Below are 21,178 nucleotides of genomic sequence, written 5' to 3'. Positions count from 1 at the left end.
CAGAGATACAGAAAGAGTCGGAGAGAGAGATACAGAAAGAGTCGGAGAGAGAGATACAGAAAGAGTTGGAGAGAGAGAGGAAGACAAACAGAGAGAATGAGACAGAATGAGAGAGATATATGGAAAAAGTCAGGCAGAGAGACACACACACAGGGAGAGAGAGACAGTGTGTCCCTGAAAGAGACAGTGTTAGACAATGTGTCCCTAATAGAGACAGTGTTAGACAGTGTGTCTCTGATAGAGACAGTGTTAGACAGTGTGTCCATGATAGAGACTGTGTGTCTCTGATAGAGACAGTGTTAGACAGTATGTCCCTGATAGAGACAGTGTTACTGTGTCCCTGATAGAGACTGTGTGTCCCTGATAGAGACTGTGTGTCCCTGATAGAGACTGTGTGTCCCTGATAGAGACAGTGTTAATGTGTCCCTGATAGAGACAGTGTGTCCCTGATAGACAGTGTGTCCCTGATAGAGACAGTGTTAGACAGTGTGTCCCTGATAGAGACAGTGTGTCTCTGATAGAGACAGTGTTAGACAGTGTGTCTCTGATAGAGACAGTGTTAGACAGTGTGTCCCTGATAGAGACAGTGTGTCCCTGATAGAGACAGTGTTAGACAGTGTGTCCCTGATAGAGACAGTGTTAGACAGTGTGTCCCTGATAGAGACAGTGTTAGACAGTGTGTCCCTGATAGAGACAGTGTTAGACAGTGTGTCCCTGATAGAGACAGTGTTAGACAGTGTGTCCCTAATAGAGACAGTGTTAGACAGTGTGTCTCTGATAGAGACTGTGTTAGACAGTGTGTCCCTGATAGAGACAGTGTTAGACAGTGTGTCCCTGATAGAGACAGTGTGTCCCTGATAGAGACAGTGTTAGGCAGTGTGTCCCTGATACAGACAGTGTGTCCCTGATACAGACAGTGTGTCCCTGATAGAGACAGTGTTAGACAGTGTGTCCCTGATAGCGACAGTGTGTCCCTGATAGATACAGTGTTAGACAGTGTGTCCCTGTTAGAGACAGTGTTAAACAGTGTGTCCCTGATAGAGAGTGTTAGACAGTGTGTCCCTGATAGAGACAGTATGTCCCTGATAGAGACTGTGTTAGACAGTACGTCCCTGATAGAGACAGTGTTAATGTGTCCCTGATAGAGACAGTGTTAATGTGTCCCTGATAGAGACAGTGTTAGTGTGTCACTGATAGAGACAGTGTTATACAGTGTGTCCCTGATAGAGACAGTGTTAGGCAGTGTGTCCCTGATACAGACAGATTTAGACAGTGTGTCCCTGATAGAGACAGTGTTAGACAGTGTGTCCATGATAGAGACTGTGTGTCCCTGATAGAGACTGTGTGTCCCTGATAGAGACAGTGTTAGATAGTGTGTCCCTGATAGAGACAGTGTGTCCCTGATAGAGACTGTGTGTCCCTGATAGAGACAGTGTGTCCCTGATAGAGACAGTGTGTCCCTGATAGAGACAGTGTGTCCCTGATAGAGACAGTGTTAGACAGTGTGTCTCTGATAGAGACAGTGTTAGACAGTGTGTCCCTGATAGAGACAGTGTGTCCCTGATAGAGACAGTGTTAGACAGTGTGTCCCTGATAGAGACAGTGTTAGACAGTGTGTCCCTGATAGAGACAGTGTGTCCCTGATAGAGACAGTGATAGACAGTGTGTCCCTGATAGAGACAGTGTGTCCCTGATAGATACAGTGTTAGTGTGTGCCTGATAGATACAGTGTTAGATAGTGTGTCCCTGATAGAGACTGTGTGTCCCTGATAGAGACTGTGTGTCCCTGATAGAGACTGTGTGTCCCTGATAGAGACAATGTTAGACAGTGTGTCCCTGATAGAGACAGTGTGTCCCTGATAGATACAGTGTTAGATAGTGTGTCCCTGGTAGAGACAGTGTGTCCCTGATAGAGACAGTGTGTCCCTGATAGAGACAGTGTTAGACAGTGTGTCCCTGATAGAGACAGTGTGTCCCTGATAGATACAGTGTTAGATAGTGTGTCCCTGATAGAGACTGTGTGTCCCTGATAGAGACTGTGTGTCCCTGATAGAGACAATGTTAGACAGTGTGTCCCTGATAGAGACAGTGTGTTCCTGATAGATACAGTGTTAGATAGTGTGTCCCGGTTAGATACAGTGTTAGATAGTGTGTCCCTGTTAGAGACAGCGTGTCCCTGTTAGAGACAGCGTGTCCCTGTTAGAGACAGCGTGTCCCTGATAGAGACAGTGTGTCCCTGATAGATACAGTGTTAGATGGTGTGTCCGTGTTAGAGACAGTGTGTCCTTGATAGAGACAGTGTTAGACAGTGTGTCTCTGATAGAGACAGTGTGTCCCTGATAGAGACAGTGTTAGACAGTGTGTCCCTGATAGAGACAATGTTAGACAGTATGTCCCTGATAGAGACAATGTTAGACAGGGTGCTTTTCTGAATGGAGAGCTGTGACGAATAGAGTTCCGCAGGGATCAGTGCGGGACCTTTGCTGCTTGTAGTATACATAAATGATTTGGAGGAAAATGTAACTGGGCTAATTAGTAACTTTGCAGACGACACTAAGGCTGGAGGAGTTGCAGATAGTGAAGTGGATTGTCAAAGGATACAGCGGGATATAGATCGGTTGGAGACCTGGGCGGAGAAATGGCAGGTGGAGTTTAATCCGGACAAATGCGAGGTAATGCATTTTGGAAGGTCTAATACTGGCAGGAATTATACAGTAAATGGCAGAACCCTTAAGTGCATTGACGGGCAGAGGGATCTGGGTGTACACAGGTCCACAGGTCACTGAAAGTGGCAACGCAGGTGGATAAGGTAGTCAGGAAGGCATTGGCATGCTTGCCTTCATCGGCAGGGCTATTGAGTATAAAAGCTGGGAAATCATGCTGCAGCTGTATAGAGCCTTGGTTAGGCCACATTTGGAATATTGCGTGCAATTCTGGTCACCACATTACCAGAAGGATATGGAGGCGTTGGAGAGGGTGCAGAGGAGGTTTACCAGGATGCAGCCTGATCTGGAGGTTATTAGCTATGAGGAGAGGTTGGGGGAAACTCGGATTGTTCTCACTAGAGCGACGGAGATTGAGGGGCGCCTTGATAGAAGTTCACAAAATTATGAGTGGCATGGACAGAGTAGATAGTCAGAAGCTTTTTCCCAGGGTGGGAGAGTCAATTACTAGGGGACATAGATTTAAGGTGAGAGGAGAAAACTATAGAGGAGATGTGCGGGGCAGGTTTTTTACGCAGCGGGTAGTGAGTGTCTGGAATTCGCTGCCAGAGGAGGTGGCGAAAGCAGGTACGATAGTGGTGTATAAGAGGCAGCTTGACAAATACATGAATAGGATGGGAATAGAGGGATACAGACCCCAGAAGTGCAAAATGTTTTAGTTCACGGGCAATAGGATCAGCGCAGGCTTGGGCGACGGAAGGGTCAGTTCCTGTTCTGGACATTTCTTTGTTCGTTGTTTCTAGACTGGACCCGAAACTGTAACACTCTGATATATCCCACACTCCTCGTTGTAACACTCTGATATACCCCACACCCCTCACTGTAACACTCTGATATATCCCACACCCCTCACTGTAACACTCTGATATATTCCACACCCCTCACTGTAAAACTCTGATATATCCCAGACCCCTCACTGTAACACTCTCATGTTTACCACACTCCTGACTGTAACACTCTGATATGTCCCACACTCCTCACTGTAACACTCTCATGTTTACCACACTCCTCACTGTAACACTCTGATATATCCCACAATTCACACTGGAACACTCTCATATATCCCACACCCCTCACTCTAACACTCTCATATAACACAACCCCCTCACAGTAACACTCTTATATGTCCCACACCCCTCTCTATAACAATCTAATATACCCCACACCCCTCATTGTAACACTCTGATATATCCCACACCTCTCACTGTAACACTCTGATATATCCCTCACCCCTCAATGTAACTCTCTGATATGTCCCACACCCCTCACTGTAACGCTTTGATATATCCCACACCCCTCACTGTAACACTCTGATATATCCCACACCCTTCACTGTAACACTCTTATATACTCCACACCCCTCAGTGTAACACTCTGATATGACACACACCCCTCAATGTGAGCCTCTGATACACCCCACACCCCTCACTGTCACACTCTGATATATCCCACACCCCTCACTGTAACATTCTAATATATCCCACATCCCACACTGTAACATTCAGATTAATCCCACACCCCTCATTGTAACAATCTGAAATATCCCACACCACTCACTGTAACACTCTGATATACCACACACCTCTCACTTTGACCCTCTTATATACCCCATACACCTCACTGTTACACTCTGATATATCCCACACCCCTCACTGTAACAATCTGATATATCCCACACCTCTCATTGTAACACTCTGATATACCCCACACCCCTCACTGTAAAACTCTCATATATCCCACACCCCTCACTTTGACCCTCTCATATATCCCTCACCCCGCACTGTAACACTCTGATATACCCCACACCCCTCACTGTAACAATCTGATATTTCCCACACCCCTCACTGTAACACTCTGCTATATCCCACACTCCTCACTGTAACAACATGATATACCCCACAACTCTCACTGTAACACTCTGATATATCCCACACCCCACACTGTAACATTCAGATTAATCCCACACCCCACACTGTAACATTCAGATTAATCCCACACCCCTCACTGCAACATTCTTATATAGACCACTTCCCTCACTGTAACGCTCTGATATAACCCATACCCCTCACTGTAATACTCTCATATATCTCACATCCCTCACTGTAACTCTCTGATATACCCACATCCCTCACTGTAACACTCTGATATATCCCACAGCACTCACTATAACATTCTGATATATCCCACACCCCTCACTGTTACTCTCTGATATACCCCACAACCCTCATTTTAACACTCTGATATATCCCACACACCTCACAGTAATACACTGATATATCCCACAACCCTCACTGTTACACTCTGATATATCCCACACCACTCACTATAACAATCTAATATAACACTCACCCCTCACTGTAACACTGTCATATATCCCACACCCCTCACTGTTACAATCTCGTATATCCCACCCCCTCACTGTAACTCTCTGATATATCCTACAATCCTCACTGTAACACTGTGATATATCCCACGCCCCTCACTGAGACACTACGATCTATCCCACACCCCTAACTGTGACACTCTGATATACCACACACCTCTCACTTTGACCCTCTTATATAACCCACGCCCCTCACTGTAACAATTTGATATATCCCACACCTCTCACTGTAACACACTGATATATCCCACACCCCTCACTGTAACACTCTGATATACCCTACACCCCTCACTGTAACACTCTCATATATCCCACACCCCTCACTGTAACACTCTCATAAATCCCTCACCCCTCTCTGTAACACTCGGATATATCCCACATCCATCACTGTGACACTCCGATATATCCCATACCCCTCACTGTAACGCTCTGATATAGCCCACACCCCTCACTGTGACACTCTGATGTATCCCACACCCCTCACTCTAACAGTCTGATATACCCCACGCCCCTCACTGTAACAATCTTCTATACCCCACACCCCACATTGTAACAGTCTGATATATCCCACACCCATCACTGTAACAATCTTATATACCCCACACCACACAGTGTAACACTCTGATATAACCCACACCCCTCTCTGTAACACTCTGATATAACTCACACCACTCACTATAACACTCTGATATACACCACACTCCTGACATTAACACTGTGATATATCCCACACCCCTCACTCTAACACTCTGATAGATCCCAGTCGCCTCACTATTTCAATCTGATATATCGCGCACCCCTCACTGTAACACTCTGATAAACCCCAGACCCCTCACTGTAACACACTTATATATCCTATACCCGTCACTGTAACACTCTGATATATCCCACAACACTCACTGTAACACTCTGATAGACCCCACACCCCTCACATTAACCCTCTGATATATCCCACACCCCTCACTATAAAACTCTGACATACACCACAATCCTGACATTAACACTCTGATATATCCCACACACCTTACTGTAACACTCTGATGTACCCCACACCTCACTGTCACCCTCTGATGCTTACCACACTCCTCACTGTAACACTCTGATATACCCCACAACATCACTTAGACACTCTGATCTATCCCACACCACTAACTTGACAATCTGATATAACTCACACCCTTCACTGTGACCCTCTGATATACCGCACAACTCACTGTAACACTCTGATGTTTACCACACACCACACTGTAACACTCTGATATATCCCACACCCCTCACTGTATACCTCTGATATATCCCACACCCCTCTCTGTAACACTCTGATATATCCCACACCCCTCTCTGTAACACTCTGATATACCCCACACCACTCACTGCAACACTCTTTTATATCCCACACCTCTCACTGTAACACTTTTATATATCCCACACCCTTCACTGTAACACTCTTATATACTCCACACCCCTCAGTGTAACACTCTGATATGACACACACCCCTCAATGTGAGCCTCTGATACACCCCACACCCCTCACTGTCAAACTCTGATATATCCCACACCCCTCACTGTAACATTCTAATATATCCCACATCCCACACTGTAACATTCAGATTAATCCCACACCCCTCACTGTAACAATCTGAAATATCCCACACCACTCACTGTAACACTCTGATATACCACACACCTCTCACTTTGACCCTCTTATATACCCCATACACCTCACTGTTACACTCTGATATATCCCACACCCCTCACTGTAACAATCTGATATATCCCACACCTCTCATTGTAACACTCTGATATACCCCACACCCCTCACTGTAAAACTCTCATATATCCCACACCCCTCACTTTGACCCTCTCATATATCCCTCACCCCGCACTGTAACACTCTGCTATATCCCACACTCCTCACTGTAACAACGTGATATACCCCACAACTCTCACTGTAACACTCTGATATATCCCACACCCCACACTGTAACATTCAGATTAATCCCACACCCCACACTGTAACATTCAGATTAATCCCACACCCCTCACTGCAACATTCTTATATAGACCACTTCCCTCACTGTAACGCTCTGATATAACCCATACCCCTCACTGTAATACTCTCATATATCTCACACCCCTCACTGTAACTCTCTGATATACCCACATCCCTCACTGTGACATTCTGATATATCCCACAGCACTCACTATAACATTCTGATATATCCCACACCCCTCACTGTTACTCTCTGATATACCCCACAACCCTCATTGTAACACTCTGATATATCCCACACACCTCACAGTAATACACTGATATATCCCACACCCCTCACTGTTACACTCTGATATATCCCACACCACTCACTATAACAATCTCGTATATCCCACCCCCTCACTGTAACTCTGATATATCCTACAATCCTCACTGTAACACTGTGATATATCCCACGCCCCTCACTGAGACACTACGATCTATCCCACACCCCTAACTGTGACACTCTGATATACCACACACCTCTCACTTTGACCCTCTTATATAACCCACACCCCTCACTGTAAAAATTTGATATATCCCACACCTCTCATTGTAACACACTGATATATCCCACACCCCTCACTGTAACACACTGATATATCCCACACCCCTCACTGTAACACTCTGATATACCCTACACCCCTCACTGTAACACTCTCATATATCCCACACCCCTCACTGTAACACTCTCATAAATCCCTCACCCCTCTCTGTAACACTCGGATATATCCCACATCCATCACTGTGACACTCCGATATATCCCATACCCCTCACTGTGACACTCTGATGTATCCCACACCCCTCACTCTAACAGTCTGATATACCCCACGCCCCTCACTGTAACAATCTTCTATACCCCACACCCCACATTGTAACAGTCTGATATATCCCACACCCATCACTGTAACAATCTTATATACCCCACACCACACAGTGTAACACTCTGATATAACCCACACCCCTCTCTGTAACACTCTGATATAACTCACACCACTCACTATAACACTCTGATATACACCACACTCCTGACATTAACACTGTGATATATCCCACACCCCTCACTCTAACACTCTGATAGATCCCAGTCGCCTCACTATTTCAATCTGATATATCGCGCACCCCTCACTGTAACACTCTGATAAACCCCAGACCCCACACTGTAACACACTTATATATCCTATACCCGTCACTGTAACACTCTGATATAACCCACACCCCTCACTGTAACACTCTGATATATCCCACAACCCTCACTGTAACACTCTGATGCTTACCACACTCCTGACTGTAACACTCTGATATACCCCACAACATCACTTAGACACTCTGATCTATCCCACACCACTAACTTGACAATCTGATATAACCCACACCCTTCACTGTGGCCCTCTGATATACCACACAACTCACTGTAACACTCTGATGTTTACCACACACCACACTGTAACACTCTGATACACCCCACACCCCTCACTGTAACACTCTGATATATCCCACACCCCTCACCGTAACACTCGGATACACCCCACAACCCTCACTGTAACAAGCTGATACACCCCACAACCCTCACTGTAACAAGCTGATACACCCCACACCCCTCACTGTAACACTCAGGTTTATCACAAACCCCTCACTGTAACACTCTGATACACCCCACACCCCTCACTGTAACACTCTGATATATCCCACACCCCTCACTGTAACACTCGGATACACCCCACAACCCTCACTGTAACAAGCTGATACACCCCACAACCCTCACTGTAACAAGCTGATACACCCCACACCCCTCACTGTAACACTCAGGTTTATCACAAACCCCTCACTGTAACATTCTGATATATCCCACACCCATCACTGTAACACTCGGATACACCCCACAACCCTCGCTGTAACAAGCTGATACACCCCACACCCCTCACTGTAACACTCAGGTTTATCACACACCCCTCACTGTAACACTGTGATATATCCCACACCCCTCACTGTAACTCTCTGATATATGACACGCCCTTCACTGTAACACTCTGATATGTCCAAAACACCTCACTGTAACGCTCTGATATATCCCACACCCCTCACGGCAACATTCTGATATATCCCACACCCTTCACTGTAACACTCTGATATATCCCACACCCCTCAATGTAACACTCTAATATGTCTCACACCCCTCACTGTAACGCTCTGATATACCACACACTCCTCACATTCACACTCTGATATATCCCACACCCCTCACTGTAACACTCTGATATATCCCACACCCCTCGCTATACACACGGATATAAACAAATTCCTCACAGTAACATTCTGATATATCCCACACTCCTCAAATTCACACTCTGATATATCCCACACCCTTCACTGTAACACCCTGATATATCCCACAGCCCTCACTGTTACACTGTGATGTAATCCACACCCCTCACTGTAACACTCTGATATATCCCAAACCCATCACGGTAACACTCACATTATCCCACACCCCTCACTGTTACACACTGATTTATCCCACACCTCTCACAGCAACACCCTGATATACCCTACACCCCTCACTGGAACATTCTTATATAGACCACACCCCTCACTGTAACGCTCTGATATAACCCACACCCCTCACTGTAACACTCTGATATACCCATACCTCTCACTGTGACACTCTGATATATCCCACACAAATCACAGTAATAATCTGATATATCCCACACCCCTCACTGTAACATTCTGATATATCCCACACTACTCACTGTAACATTCTGATATATCCCACACCCTTCACTGTTACTCTCTGATATACCCCACAACCCTCATTGTAACACTCTCATATATCCCACACACCTCACAGTAATAATCTGATATATCCCACACTCCTCACTGTTACACTCTGATATATCCCACACCCTTCACTGTAACACTCTGATATATCCCACACCCCTCACTGTAATACTCTGATATATCCCACACCCCTCACCGTAACACTCGGATACACCCCACAACCCTCACTGTAACAAGCTGATACACCCCACAACCCTCACTGTAACAAGCTGATACACCCCACACCCCTCACTGTAACACTCAGGTTTATCACAAACCCCTCACTGTAACACTCTGATACACCCCACACCCCTCACTGTAACACTCTGATATATCCCACACCCCTCACTGTAACACTCGGATACACCCCACAACCCTCACTGTAACAAGCTGATACACCCCACAACCCTCACTGTAACAAGCTGATACACCCCACACCCCTCACTGTAACACTCAGGTTTATCACAAACCCCTCACTGTAACATTCTGATATATCCCACACCCATCACTGTAACACTCGGATACACCCCACAACCCTCACTGTAACAAGCTGATACACCCCACACCCCTCACTGTAACACTCAGGTTTATCACACACCCCTCACTGTAACACTGTGATATATCCCACACCCCTCACTGTAACTCTCTGATATATGACACACCCTTCACTGTAACACTCTGATATGTCCAAAACACCTCACTGTAACGCTCTGATATATCCCACACCCCTCACGGCAACATTCTGATATATCCCACACCCTTCACTGTAACACTCTGATATATCCCACACCCCTCAATGTAACACTCTAATATGTCCCACACCCCTCACTGTAACGCTCTGATATACCACACACTCCTCACATTCACACTCTGATATATCCCACACCCCTCACTGTAACACTCTGATATATCCCACACCCCTCGCTATACACACGGATATAAACAAATTCCTCACAGTAACATTCTGATATATCCCACACTCCTCAAATTCACACTCTGATATATCCCACACCCTTCACTGTAACACCCTGATATATCCCACAGCCCTCACTGTTACACTGTGATGTAATCCACACCCCTCACTGTAACACTCTGATATATCCCAAACCCATCACGGTAACACTCACATTATCCCACACCCCTCACTGTTACACACTGATTTATCCCACACCTCTCACAGCAACATTCTGATATACCCCACACCCCTCACTGCAACATTCTTATATAGACCACACCCCTCACTGTAACGCTCTGATATAACCCACACCCCTCACTGTAACACTCTGATATACCCATACCTCTCACTGTGACACTCTGATATATCCCACACAAATCACAGTAATAATCTGATATATCCCACACCCCTCACTGTAACATTCTGATATATCCCACACTACTCACTGTAACATTCTGATATATCCCACACCCTTCACTGTTACTCTCTGATATAACCCACAACCCTCATTGTAACACTCTCATATATCCCACACACCTCACAGTAATAATCTGATATATCCCACACTCCTCACTGTTACACTCTGATATATCCCACACCCTTCACTGTAACACTCTGATATATCCCACACCCCTCACTGTAATACTCTGATATATCCCACACCCCTCAATGTTACACTCTGATATACCTCACACCCCTCACTGTAACACTCTGATATACCCCACACCCCTCACTGTTACACTCTGAAATTCCACACGCCCCTCACTTGAACACTCTGATGTTTACCACAATCCTCACTGTAACACTCTGATATATCCCAAACCCCTCACTGTAAGACTCTGATATATCCCACACGCCTCACTGTTACACTCTTAAATACCTCACACCCCTCACTGTAACACTCTGATATATCCCACACCACTCACTGTAACACACTGAGATATCCCACACACCTCACTGTAACACTCAGATATATCCCACACCCCTCACTGTGACACTCTGATATACCCCACACCCCTCACTGTAACCCTCTGATATATCCCACACTGCTCACTGTAACACTCTGATATATCCCACACCCCTCTCTGTAACACTCTGATATTCCCCACACCACTCACTGCAACACTCTCTTATATCCCACAACCCTCACTGTAACACTTTTATATAACCCACACACCTCACTGTAACACTCTGATATATCCCACACCCCTCACTGTACACTCTGAGATATCCCACACCCCTCACTGTAACACTCTGATACACCCCACAACCCTCACTGTAACACTCTGATATATGCCACAACTCTCACTGTAACATTCTGATATAATCCCACAACTCTCACTGTAACACTCTGATATATCCCACACCCCTCACTGTAACACTCTGATAGATCCCAAAACCCTCACTGTAACATTCTTATATAGACCACACCTTTCACTGTAACGCTCTGATATAACCCACACCCCTCAATGTAACACTCTGATATATCCCACACCACTCACTGTATCCCTCTGATATATCCCACACCCCTCACTGTAACACTGATAGATCCCAAAACCCTCACTGTAACATTCTGATATATCCCACACCCCTCACTGTAACACTCTGATACACCCCACACCCCTCACTGTAACACTGATAGATCCCAAAACCCTCACTGTAACATTCTGATATAACCCACACCCCTCACTGTAACACTCTGATATATCCCACACCACTCACTGTATCCCTCTGATATATCCCACACCCCTCACTGTAACACTGATAGATCCCAAAACCCTCACTGTAACATTCTGATATATCCCACACCCCTCACTGTAACACTCTGATACACCCCACACCCCTCACTGTAACACTCAGGTTTATCACAAACCACTCACTGTAACATTCTGATATATCCCACACCCCTCACTGTAACACTCGGATACACCCCACAACCCTCACTGTAACAAGCTGATACACCCCACACCCCTCACTGTAACACTCAGGTTTATCACACACCCCTCACTGTAACACTCTGATAAATCCCACACCCCTCACTGTAACACTCTGATACACCCCACATCCCTCACTGTAACACTCTGAAAACTCCGACACACCTCACTGTAAAAATCTGATATACCCCACACTTTAACACTCTGATATTTCCCAGCACTCACTGTAACATTCAGATATACCCGACACCCCTCACTGTAACACTCTGAGTTATCCCACAACCCATCACTGTAACACGCTGATATATTCCACACCCCTCACTGTAACAGTCCTATAGATCCCAATCCCCTCACTGTAACACTCTGATATACCCCACACCTCTCACTGTAACACTCTGACAGATCCCAATCCCCTCACTGTAACACTCTGATATATCCCAAAACGCTCACTGTAACGCTCTGATATGTCCCAAAACCCTCACTGTAACTTTCTGATATATCCCACACCCCTCACTGTAACACTCTGATATACCCCATACCCCTCACTGTAACACACTGATATATCCCACACCCCTCACTGTAACTCTCTGATATACACCACATCCTTCACTGTAACACTCTGATATACTCCACACCTCTCAATGTAACACTCTGATATATCCCATACCCATCACTGTAACAGTCTGATATAACCCACATGCCTCTGTATAACACTCTGATATAACCCACACCCCTCAATGTGACCGTCTGATAAACCCCACACCCCTCACTGTAACTCTCTGATATGTCCCACTCCCCTCACTGTAACACTCTGATATACATCACTTCCTCACATTAACACTGTGATAAATCCCACACCCCTCACTGTAACACTCTGATATATCCCACACCCCTCAATGTAACACTCTAATAAGTCCCACACCCCTCACTGTAATTCTCTGATATGTCCCACTCCCCTCACTGTAACACTCTGATATACATCACTTCCTCACATTAACATTGTGATAAATCCCACACCCCTCACTGTAACGCTCTGATATATCAACCACCCCTCACGGCAACATTCTGATATATCCCACACCCTTCACTGTAACACTCTGATATATCCCACACCCCTCAATGTAACTCTCTGATATACCCACACACCTCACTGTAACGCTCTGATATACCACACACTCCTGACTGTAACACTCTGATATACCCCACACTCCTCACTGTAACACTCTGATATATCCCACACCCCTCGCTATACACACTGATATAAACAAACTCCTCACAGTAACACTCTGATATATCCCACACCCTTCACTGTAACACCCTGATATATCCCACACCACTCACTGTAACACTCTGATATACCACACATCAATTTAACATTCTGTTATGTCCCACACCCCTCACTGTAACACTCTGAAGTTTACAAAAAGCCTCACGGGAACACTCTGATATATCCCAAACTCCTCACTGTAAATCTCTGATATATCCCACAGCCCTCACTGTTACACTCTGATATACTCCACACCGCTCACTGTGACACTCTGATATACCCCACAGCTCTCACTGTCACACTCTGATATACCCCACACCCCTCACTGTAACACTCTGATATATCCCAAACCCATCACGGTAACACTCAAATTATTCCACACTCCTCACTGTTACACACTGATTTATCCCACACATCTCACAGCAACACTCTGATATACCCCACACCCCTCACTGCAACATTCTTATATAGACCACACCCCTCACTGTAACACTCTGATACACCCCACACCCCTCACTGTAACACTCAGGTTTATCACAAACCCCTCACTGTAACACTCTGATATATCCCACACACCTCACTGTCAAATTCTGATACACCCCACATCCCTCACTGTAACACTCTGATATATCCCACACACCTCACTGTAACACTCTGATACACCCCACATCCCTCACTGTAACACTCTGATATATCCCACACCCCTCACTGTAACACTCTGATATACCCTACACCCCTCACTGTAACACCCTGATATATCCCACACCCCTCACTGTAACACTCTGATATATCCCACACCCCTCACTGTAACACTCTGATATATCCGACACACCTCACTGTAAAAATCTGAAATACCCCACACTTTAACACTCTGATATTTCCCAGCACTCACTGTAACATCCAGATATACCCGACACCCCTCACTGTAACACTCTGAGTTATCCCACAACCCATCACTGTAACACGCTGATATATTCCACATCCCTCACTGTAACAGTCCTATAGATCCCAATCCCCTCACTGTAACACTCTGATATACCCCACACCTCTCACTGTAACACTCTGATATATCCCAAAACGCTCACTGTAACACTCTGATATATCCCACACCCCTCCCTGTAACACTCTGATATATCCCACACCCCTCACTGTAACATTCTGATATATCCCACACCCCTCACTGTTACTCTCTGATGCACCCCACAACCCTCACTGTAACACTCTGATATATGCCACAACTCTCACTGTAACACTCTGATATATCGCACAACTCTCACTGTAACACTCTGATATATCCCACACCACTCACGGTAACACTCTGATATATCCCACACCCCTCACTGTAACACTCTGATAGATCCCAAAACCCTCACTGTAACATTCTGATACACCCCACACCCCTCACTGTAACACTCTGATATATCCCACACCCCTCACTGTAACACTCGGATACAACCCACAAGCCTCACTGTAACAAGCTGATACACCCCACACCCCTCACTGTAACACTCATGTTTATCACACACCCCTCACTGTAACACTCTGATATATCCCACACCCCTCACTGTAACACTCTGATACACCCCACATCCCTCACTGTAACACTCTGATATATCCGACACACCTCACTGTAAAGATCTGAAATACCCCACACTTTAACACTCTGATATTTCCCAGCACTCACTGTAACATTCAGATATACCCGACACCCCTCACTGTAACACTCTGAGTTATCCCACAACCCATCACTGTAACACGCTGATATATTCCACATCCCTCACTGTAACAGTCCTATAGATCCCAATCCCCTCACTGTAACACTCTGATACACCCCACACCCCTCACTGTAACACTCAGGTTTATCACAAACCCCTCACTGTAACACTCTGATATAGCCCACACCCTTCACTGTAACACCCTGATATATCCCATACCCCTCACTGTAACACTCTGATAGATCCCAAAACCCTCACTGTAACACTCTGATACACCCCACACCCCTCACTGTAACACTCAGGTTTATCACAAACCCCTCACTGTAACACTCTGATATATCCCACACAACTCACAGTAATAATCTGATATATCCCACACCCCTCACTGTAACATTCTGATATATCCCACACCCCTCACTGTTACTCTCTGATGCACCCCACAACCCTCACTGTAACACTCTGATATATGCCACAACTCTCACTGTAACACTCTGATATATCGCACAACTCTCACTGTAACACTCTGATATATCCCAAAACCCTCACTGTAACATTCTGATATATCCCACACCCCTCACTGTAACACTCTGATACACCCCACACCCCTCACTGTAACACTTGGGTTTATCACAAACCACTCACTGTAACATTCTGATATATCCCACACCCCTCACTGTAACACTCGGATACAACCCACAAGCCTCACTGTAACAAGCTGATACACCCCACACCCCTCACTGTAACACTCAGGTTTATCACACACCCCTCACTGTAACACTCTGATATATCCCACATCCCTCATTGTAACACTCTGATATATCCGACACACCTCACTGTAAAAATCTGATATACCCCACACTTTAACACTCTGATGTTTCCCAGCACTCACTGTAACATTCAGATATACCCGACACCCCTCACTGTAACACTCTGAGTTATCCCACAACCCATCACTGTAACACGCTGATATATTCCACATCCCTCACTGTAACAGTCCTATAGATCCCAATCCCCTCACTGTAAAACTCTGATACACCCTACACCCCTCACTGTAACACTCAGGTTTATCACAAACCCCTCACTGTAACACTCTGATATAGCCCACACCCTTCACTGTAACACCCTGATATATCCCACACCACTCACTGTAACACTCTGATATACCACACATCAATTTAACATTCTGTTATGTCCCACATCCCTCACTGTAACACTCTGATGTTTACCAAAATCCTCACAGTAACACTCTGATATATCCCAAATTCCTCACTGTTAATCTCTGATATATCCCAAAACCCTCACTGTAACATTCTGATATATCCCACACCCCTCACTGTAACACTCTGATACACCCCACACCCCTCACTGTAACACTCCGGTTTATCACAAACCCCTCACTGTAACACTCTGATATATCCCACACCCTTCACTGTAACACCCTGATATATCCCACACCACTCACTGTAACACTCTGATATATTCCACACCCCTCACTGTAACAGTCCTATAGATCCCAATCCCCTCACTGTAACACTCTGATATACCCCACACTTCTCACTGTAACACTCTGATAGATCCCAATCCCCTCACTGTAACACTCTGATATATCCCAAAACGCTCACTGTAACGCTCTGATATATCCCAAAACCCTCACTGTAACATTCTGATATATCCCACACCCCTCACTGTAACACTCTGATATACCCCATACCCCTCACTGTAACACTCTGATATACCCCACGCCCTTCACTGTAACACTCTGATATACTCCACACCTCTCAATGTAACACTCTGATATATCCCATACCCATCACTGTAACAGTTTGATATAACCCACATGCCTCTGTATAACACTCTGATATAACCCACACCCCTCAATGTGACCGTCTGATAAACCCCACACCCCTCACTGTAACTCTCTGATATGTCCCACTCCCCTCACTGTAACACTCTGATATACATCACTTCCTCACATTAACACTGTGATAAATCCCACACCCCTCACTGTAACACTCTGATATATCCCACACCCCTCACTGTGACACTCTGATACACCCCACACCCCTCACTGTAACACTCAGGTTTATCACAAACCCCTCACTGTAACACTCTGATATATCCCACACCCTTCACTGTAACACCCTGATATATCCCACACCACTCACTGTAACACTCTGATATATTCCCACACCCCTCACTGTAACACCCTGATATATCCCACACCACTCACTGTAACACTCTGATATATTCCCACAACCCTCACTGTAACACTCTGATATATCCGACACACCTCACTGTAAAGATCTGAAATACCCCACACTTTAACACTCTGATATTTCCCAGCACTCACTGTAACATTCAGATATACCCGACACCCCTCACTGTAACACTCTGAGTTATCCCACAACCCATCACTGTAACACGCTGATATATTCCACATCCCTCACTGTAACAGTCCTATAGATCCCAATCCCCTCACTGTAACACTCTGATACACCCCACACCCCTCACTGTAACACTCAGGTTTATCACAAACCCCTCACTGTAACACTCTGATATATCCCACACCCTTCACTGTAACACCCTGATATATCCCATACCCCTCACTGTAACACTCTGATAGATCCCAAAACCCTCACTGTAACATTCTGATATATCCCACACCCCTCACTGTAACACTCTGATACACCCCACACCCCTCACTGTAACACTCAGGTTTATCACAAACCCCTCACTGTAACACTCTGATATATCCCACACCCCTCACTGTAACACTCAGGTTTATCACAAACCCCTCACTGTAACACTCTGATATATCCCACACAACTCACAGTAATAATCTGATATATCCCACACCCCTCACTGTAACATTCTGATATATCCCACACCCCTCACTGTTACTCTCTGATGCACCCCACAACCCTCACTGTAACACTCTGATATATGCCACAACTCTCACTGTAACACTCTGATATATCGCACAACTCTCACTGTAACACTCTGATATATCCCACACCACTCACGGTAACACTCTGATATATCCCACACCCCTCACTGTAACACTCTGATAGATCCCAAAACCCTCACTGTAACATTCTGATACACCCCACACCCCTCACTGTAACACTCTGATATATCCCACACCCCTCACTGTAACACTCGGATACAACCCACAAGCCTCACTGTAACAAGCTGATACACCCCACACCCCTCACTGTAACACTCATGTTTATCACACACCCCTCACTGTAACACTCTGATATATCCCACACCCCTCACTGTAACACTCTGATATATCCGACACACCTCACTGTAAAGATCTGAAATACCCCACACTTTAACACTCTGATATTTCCCAGCACTCACTGTAACATTCAGATATACCCGACACCCCTCACTGTAACACTCTGAGTTATCCCACAACCCATCACTGTAACACGCTGATATATTCCACATCCCTCACTGTAACAGTCCTATAGATCCCAATCCCCTCACTGTAACACTCTGATACACCCCACACCCCTCACTGTAACACTCAGGTTTATCACAAACCCCTCACTGTAACACTCTGATATAGCCCACACCCTTCACTGTAACACCCTGATATATCCCATACCCCTCACTGTAACACTCTGATAGATCCCAAAACCCTCACTGTAACACTCTGATACACCCCACACCCCTCACTGTAACACTCAGGTTTATCACAAACCCCTCACTGTAACACTCTGATATATCCCACACAACTCACAGTAATAATCTGATATATCCCACACCCCTCACTGTAACATTCTGATATATCCCACACCCCTCACTGTTACTCTCTGATGCACCCCACAACCCTCACTGTAACACTCTGATATATGCCACAACTCTCACTGTAACACTCTGATATATCGCACAACTCTCACTGTAACACTCTGATATATCCCACACCCCTCACTGTAACACTCTGATAGATCCCAAAACCCTCACTGTAACATTCTGATATATCCCACACCCCTCACTGTAACACTCTGATACACCCCACACCCCTCACTGTAACACTTGGGTTTATCACAAACCACTCACTGTAACATTCTGATATATCCCACACCCCTCACTGTAACACTCGGATACAACCCACAAGCCTCACTGTAACAAGCTGATACACCCCACACCCCTCACTGTAACACTCAGGTTTATCACACACCCCTCACTGTAACACTCTGATATATCCCACATCCCTCATTGTAACACTCTGATATATCCGACACACCTCACTGTAAAAATCTGATATACCCCACACTTTAACACTCTGATGTTTCCCAGCACTCACTGTAACATTCAGATATACCCGACACCCCTCACTGTAACACTCTGAGTTATCCCACAACCCATCACTGTAACACGCTGATATATTCCACATCCCTCACTGTAACAGTCCTATAGATCCCAATCCCCTCACTGTAAAACTCTGATACACCCTACACCCCTCACTGTAACACTCAGGTTTATCACAAACCCCTCACTGTAACACTCTGATATAGCCCACACCCTTCACTGTAACACCCTGATATATCCCACACCACTCACTGTAACACTCTGATATACCACACATCAATTTAACATTCTGTTATGTCCCACATCCCTCACTGTAACACTCTGATGTTTACCAAAATCCTCACAGTAACACTCTGATATATCCCAAATTCCTCACTGTTAATCTCTGATATATCCCAAAACCCTCACTGTAACATTCTGATATATCCCACACCCCTCACTGTAACACTCTGATACACCCCACACCCCTCACTGTAACACTCCGGTTTATCACAAACCCCTCACTGTAACACTCTGATATATCCCACACCCTTCACTGTAACACCCTGATATATCCCACACCACTCACTGTAACACTCTGATATATTCCACACCCCTCACTGTAACAGTCCTATAGATCCCAATCCCCTCACTGTAACACTCTGATATACCCCACACCTCTCACTGTAACACTCTGATAGATCCCAATCCCCTCACTGTAACACTCTGATATATCCCAAAACGCTCACTGTAACGCTCTGATATATCCCAAAACCCTCACTGTAACATTCTGATATATCCCACACCCCTCACTGTAACACTCTGATATACCCCATACCCCTCACTGTAACACTCTGATATACCCCACGCCCTTCACTGTAACACTCTGATATACTCCACACCTCTCAATGTAACACTCTGATATATCCCATACCCATCACTGTAACAGTCTGATATAACCCACATGCCTCTGTATAACACTCTGATATAACCCACACCCCTCAATGTGACCGTCTGATAAACCCCACACCCCTCACTGTAACTCT

General features: G+C 45.5%; 1 protein-coding gene across 1 annotated transcript in view; it reads right to left on the bottom strand.

The window, feature by feature from the left end:
• Nucleotides 1-3,378: 3,378 nt before the first annotated feature.
• The window catches only part of LOC121275042 (tumor protein p63-regulated gene 1-like protein), a 124,682-nt gene continuing 106,882 nt past the window's right edge, over nucleotides 3,379-21,178 (bottom strand). The window contains exon 5 of the mRNA XM_041182433.1: nucleotides 3,379-3,432. Coding sequence (XP_041038367.1) covers nucleotides 3,379-3,432 — 54 coding nt within the window. The remainder of the gene's footprint in view (nucleotides 3,433-21,178) is intronic.

This window comes from Carcharodon carcharias (genome assembly GCF_017639515.1).
Source record: "Carcharodon carcharias isolate sCarCar2 chromosome 40 unlocalized genomic scaffold, sCarCar2.pri SUPER_40_unloc_6, whole genome shotgun sequence".
NCBI lineage: Eukaryota > Metazoa > Chordata > Chondrichthyes > Lamniformes > Lamnidae > Carcharodon > Carcharodon carcharias.
Note: the sequence above shows the minus strand (reverse complement) of the source record. Positions and strands in the feature narration are given on the sequence as shown.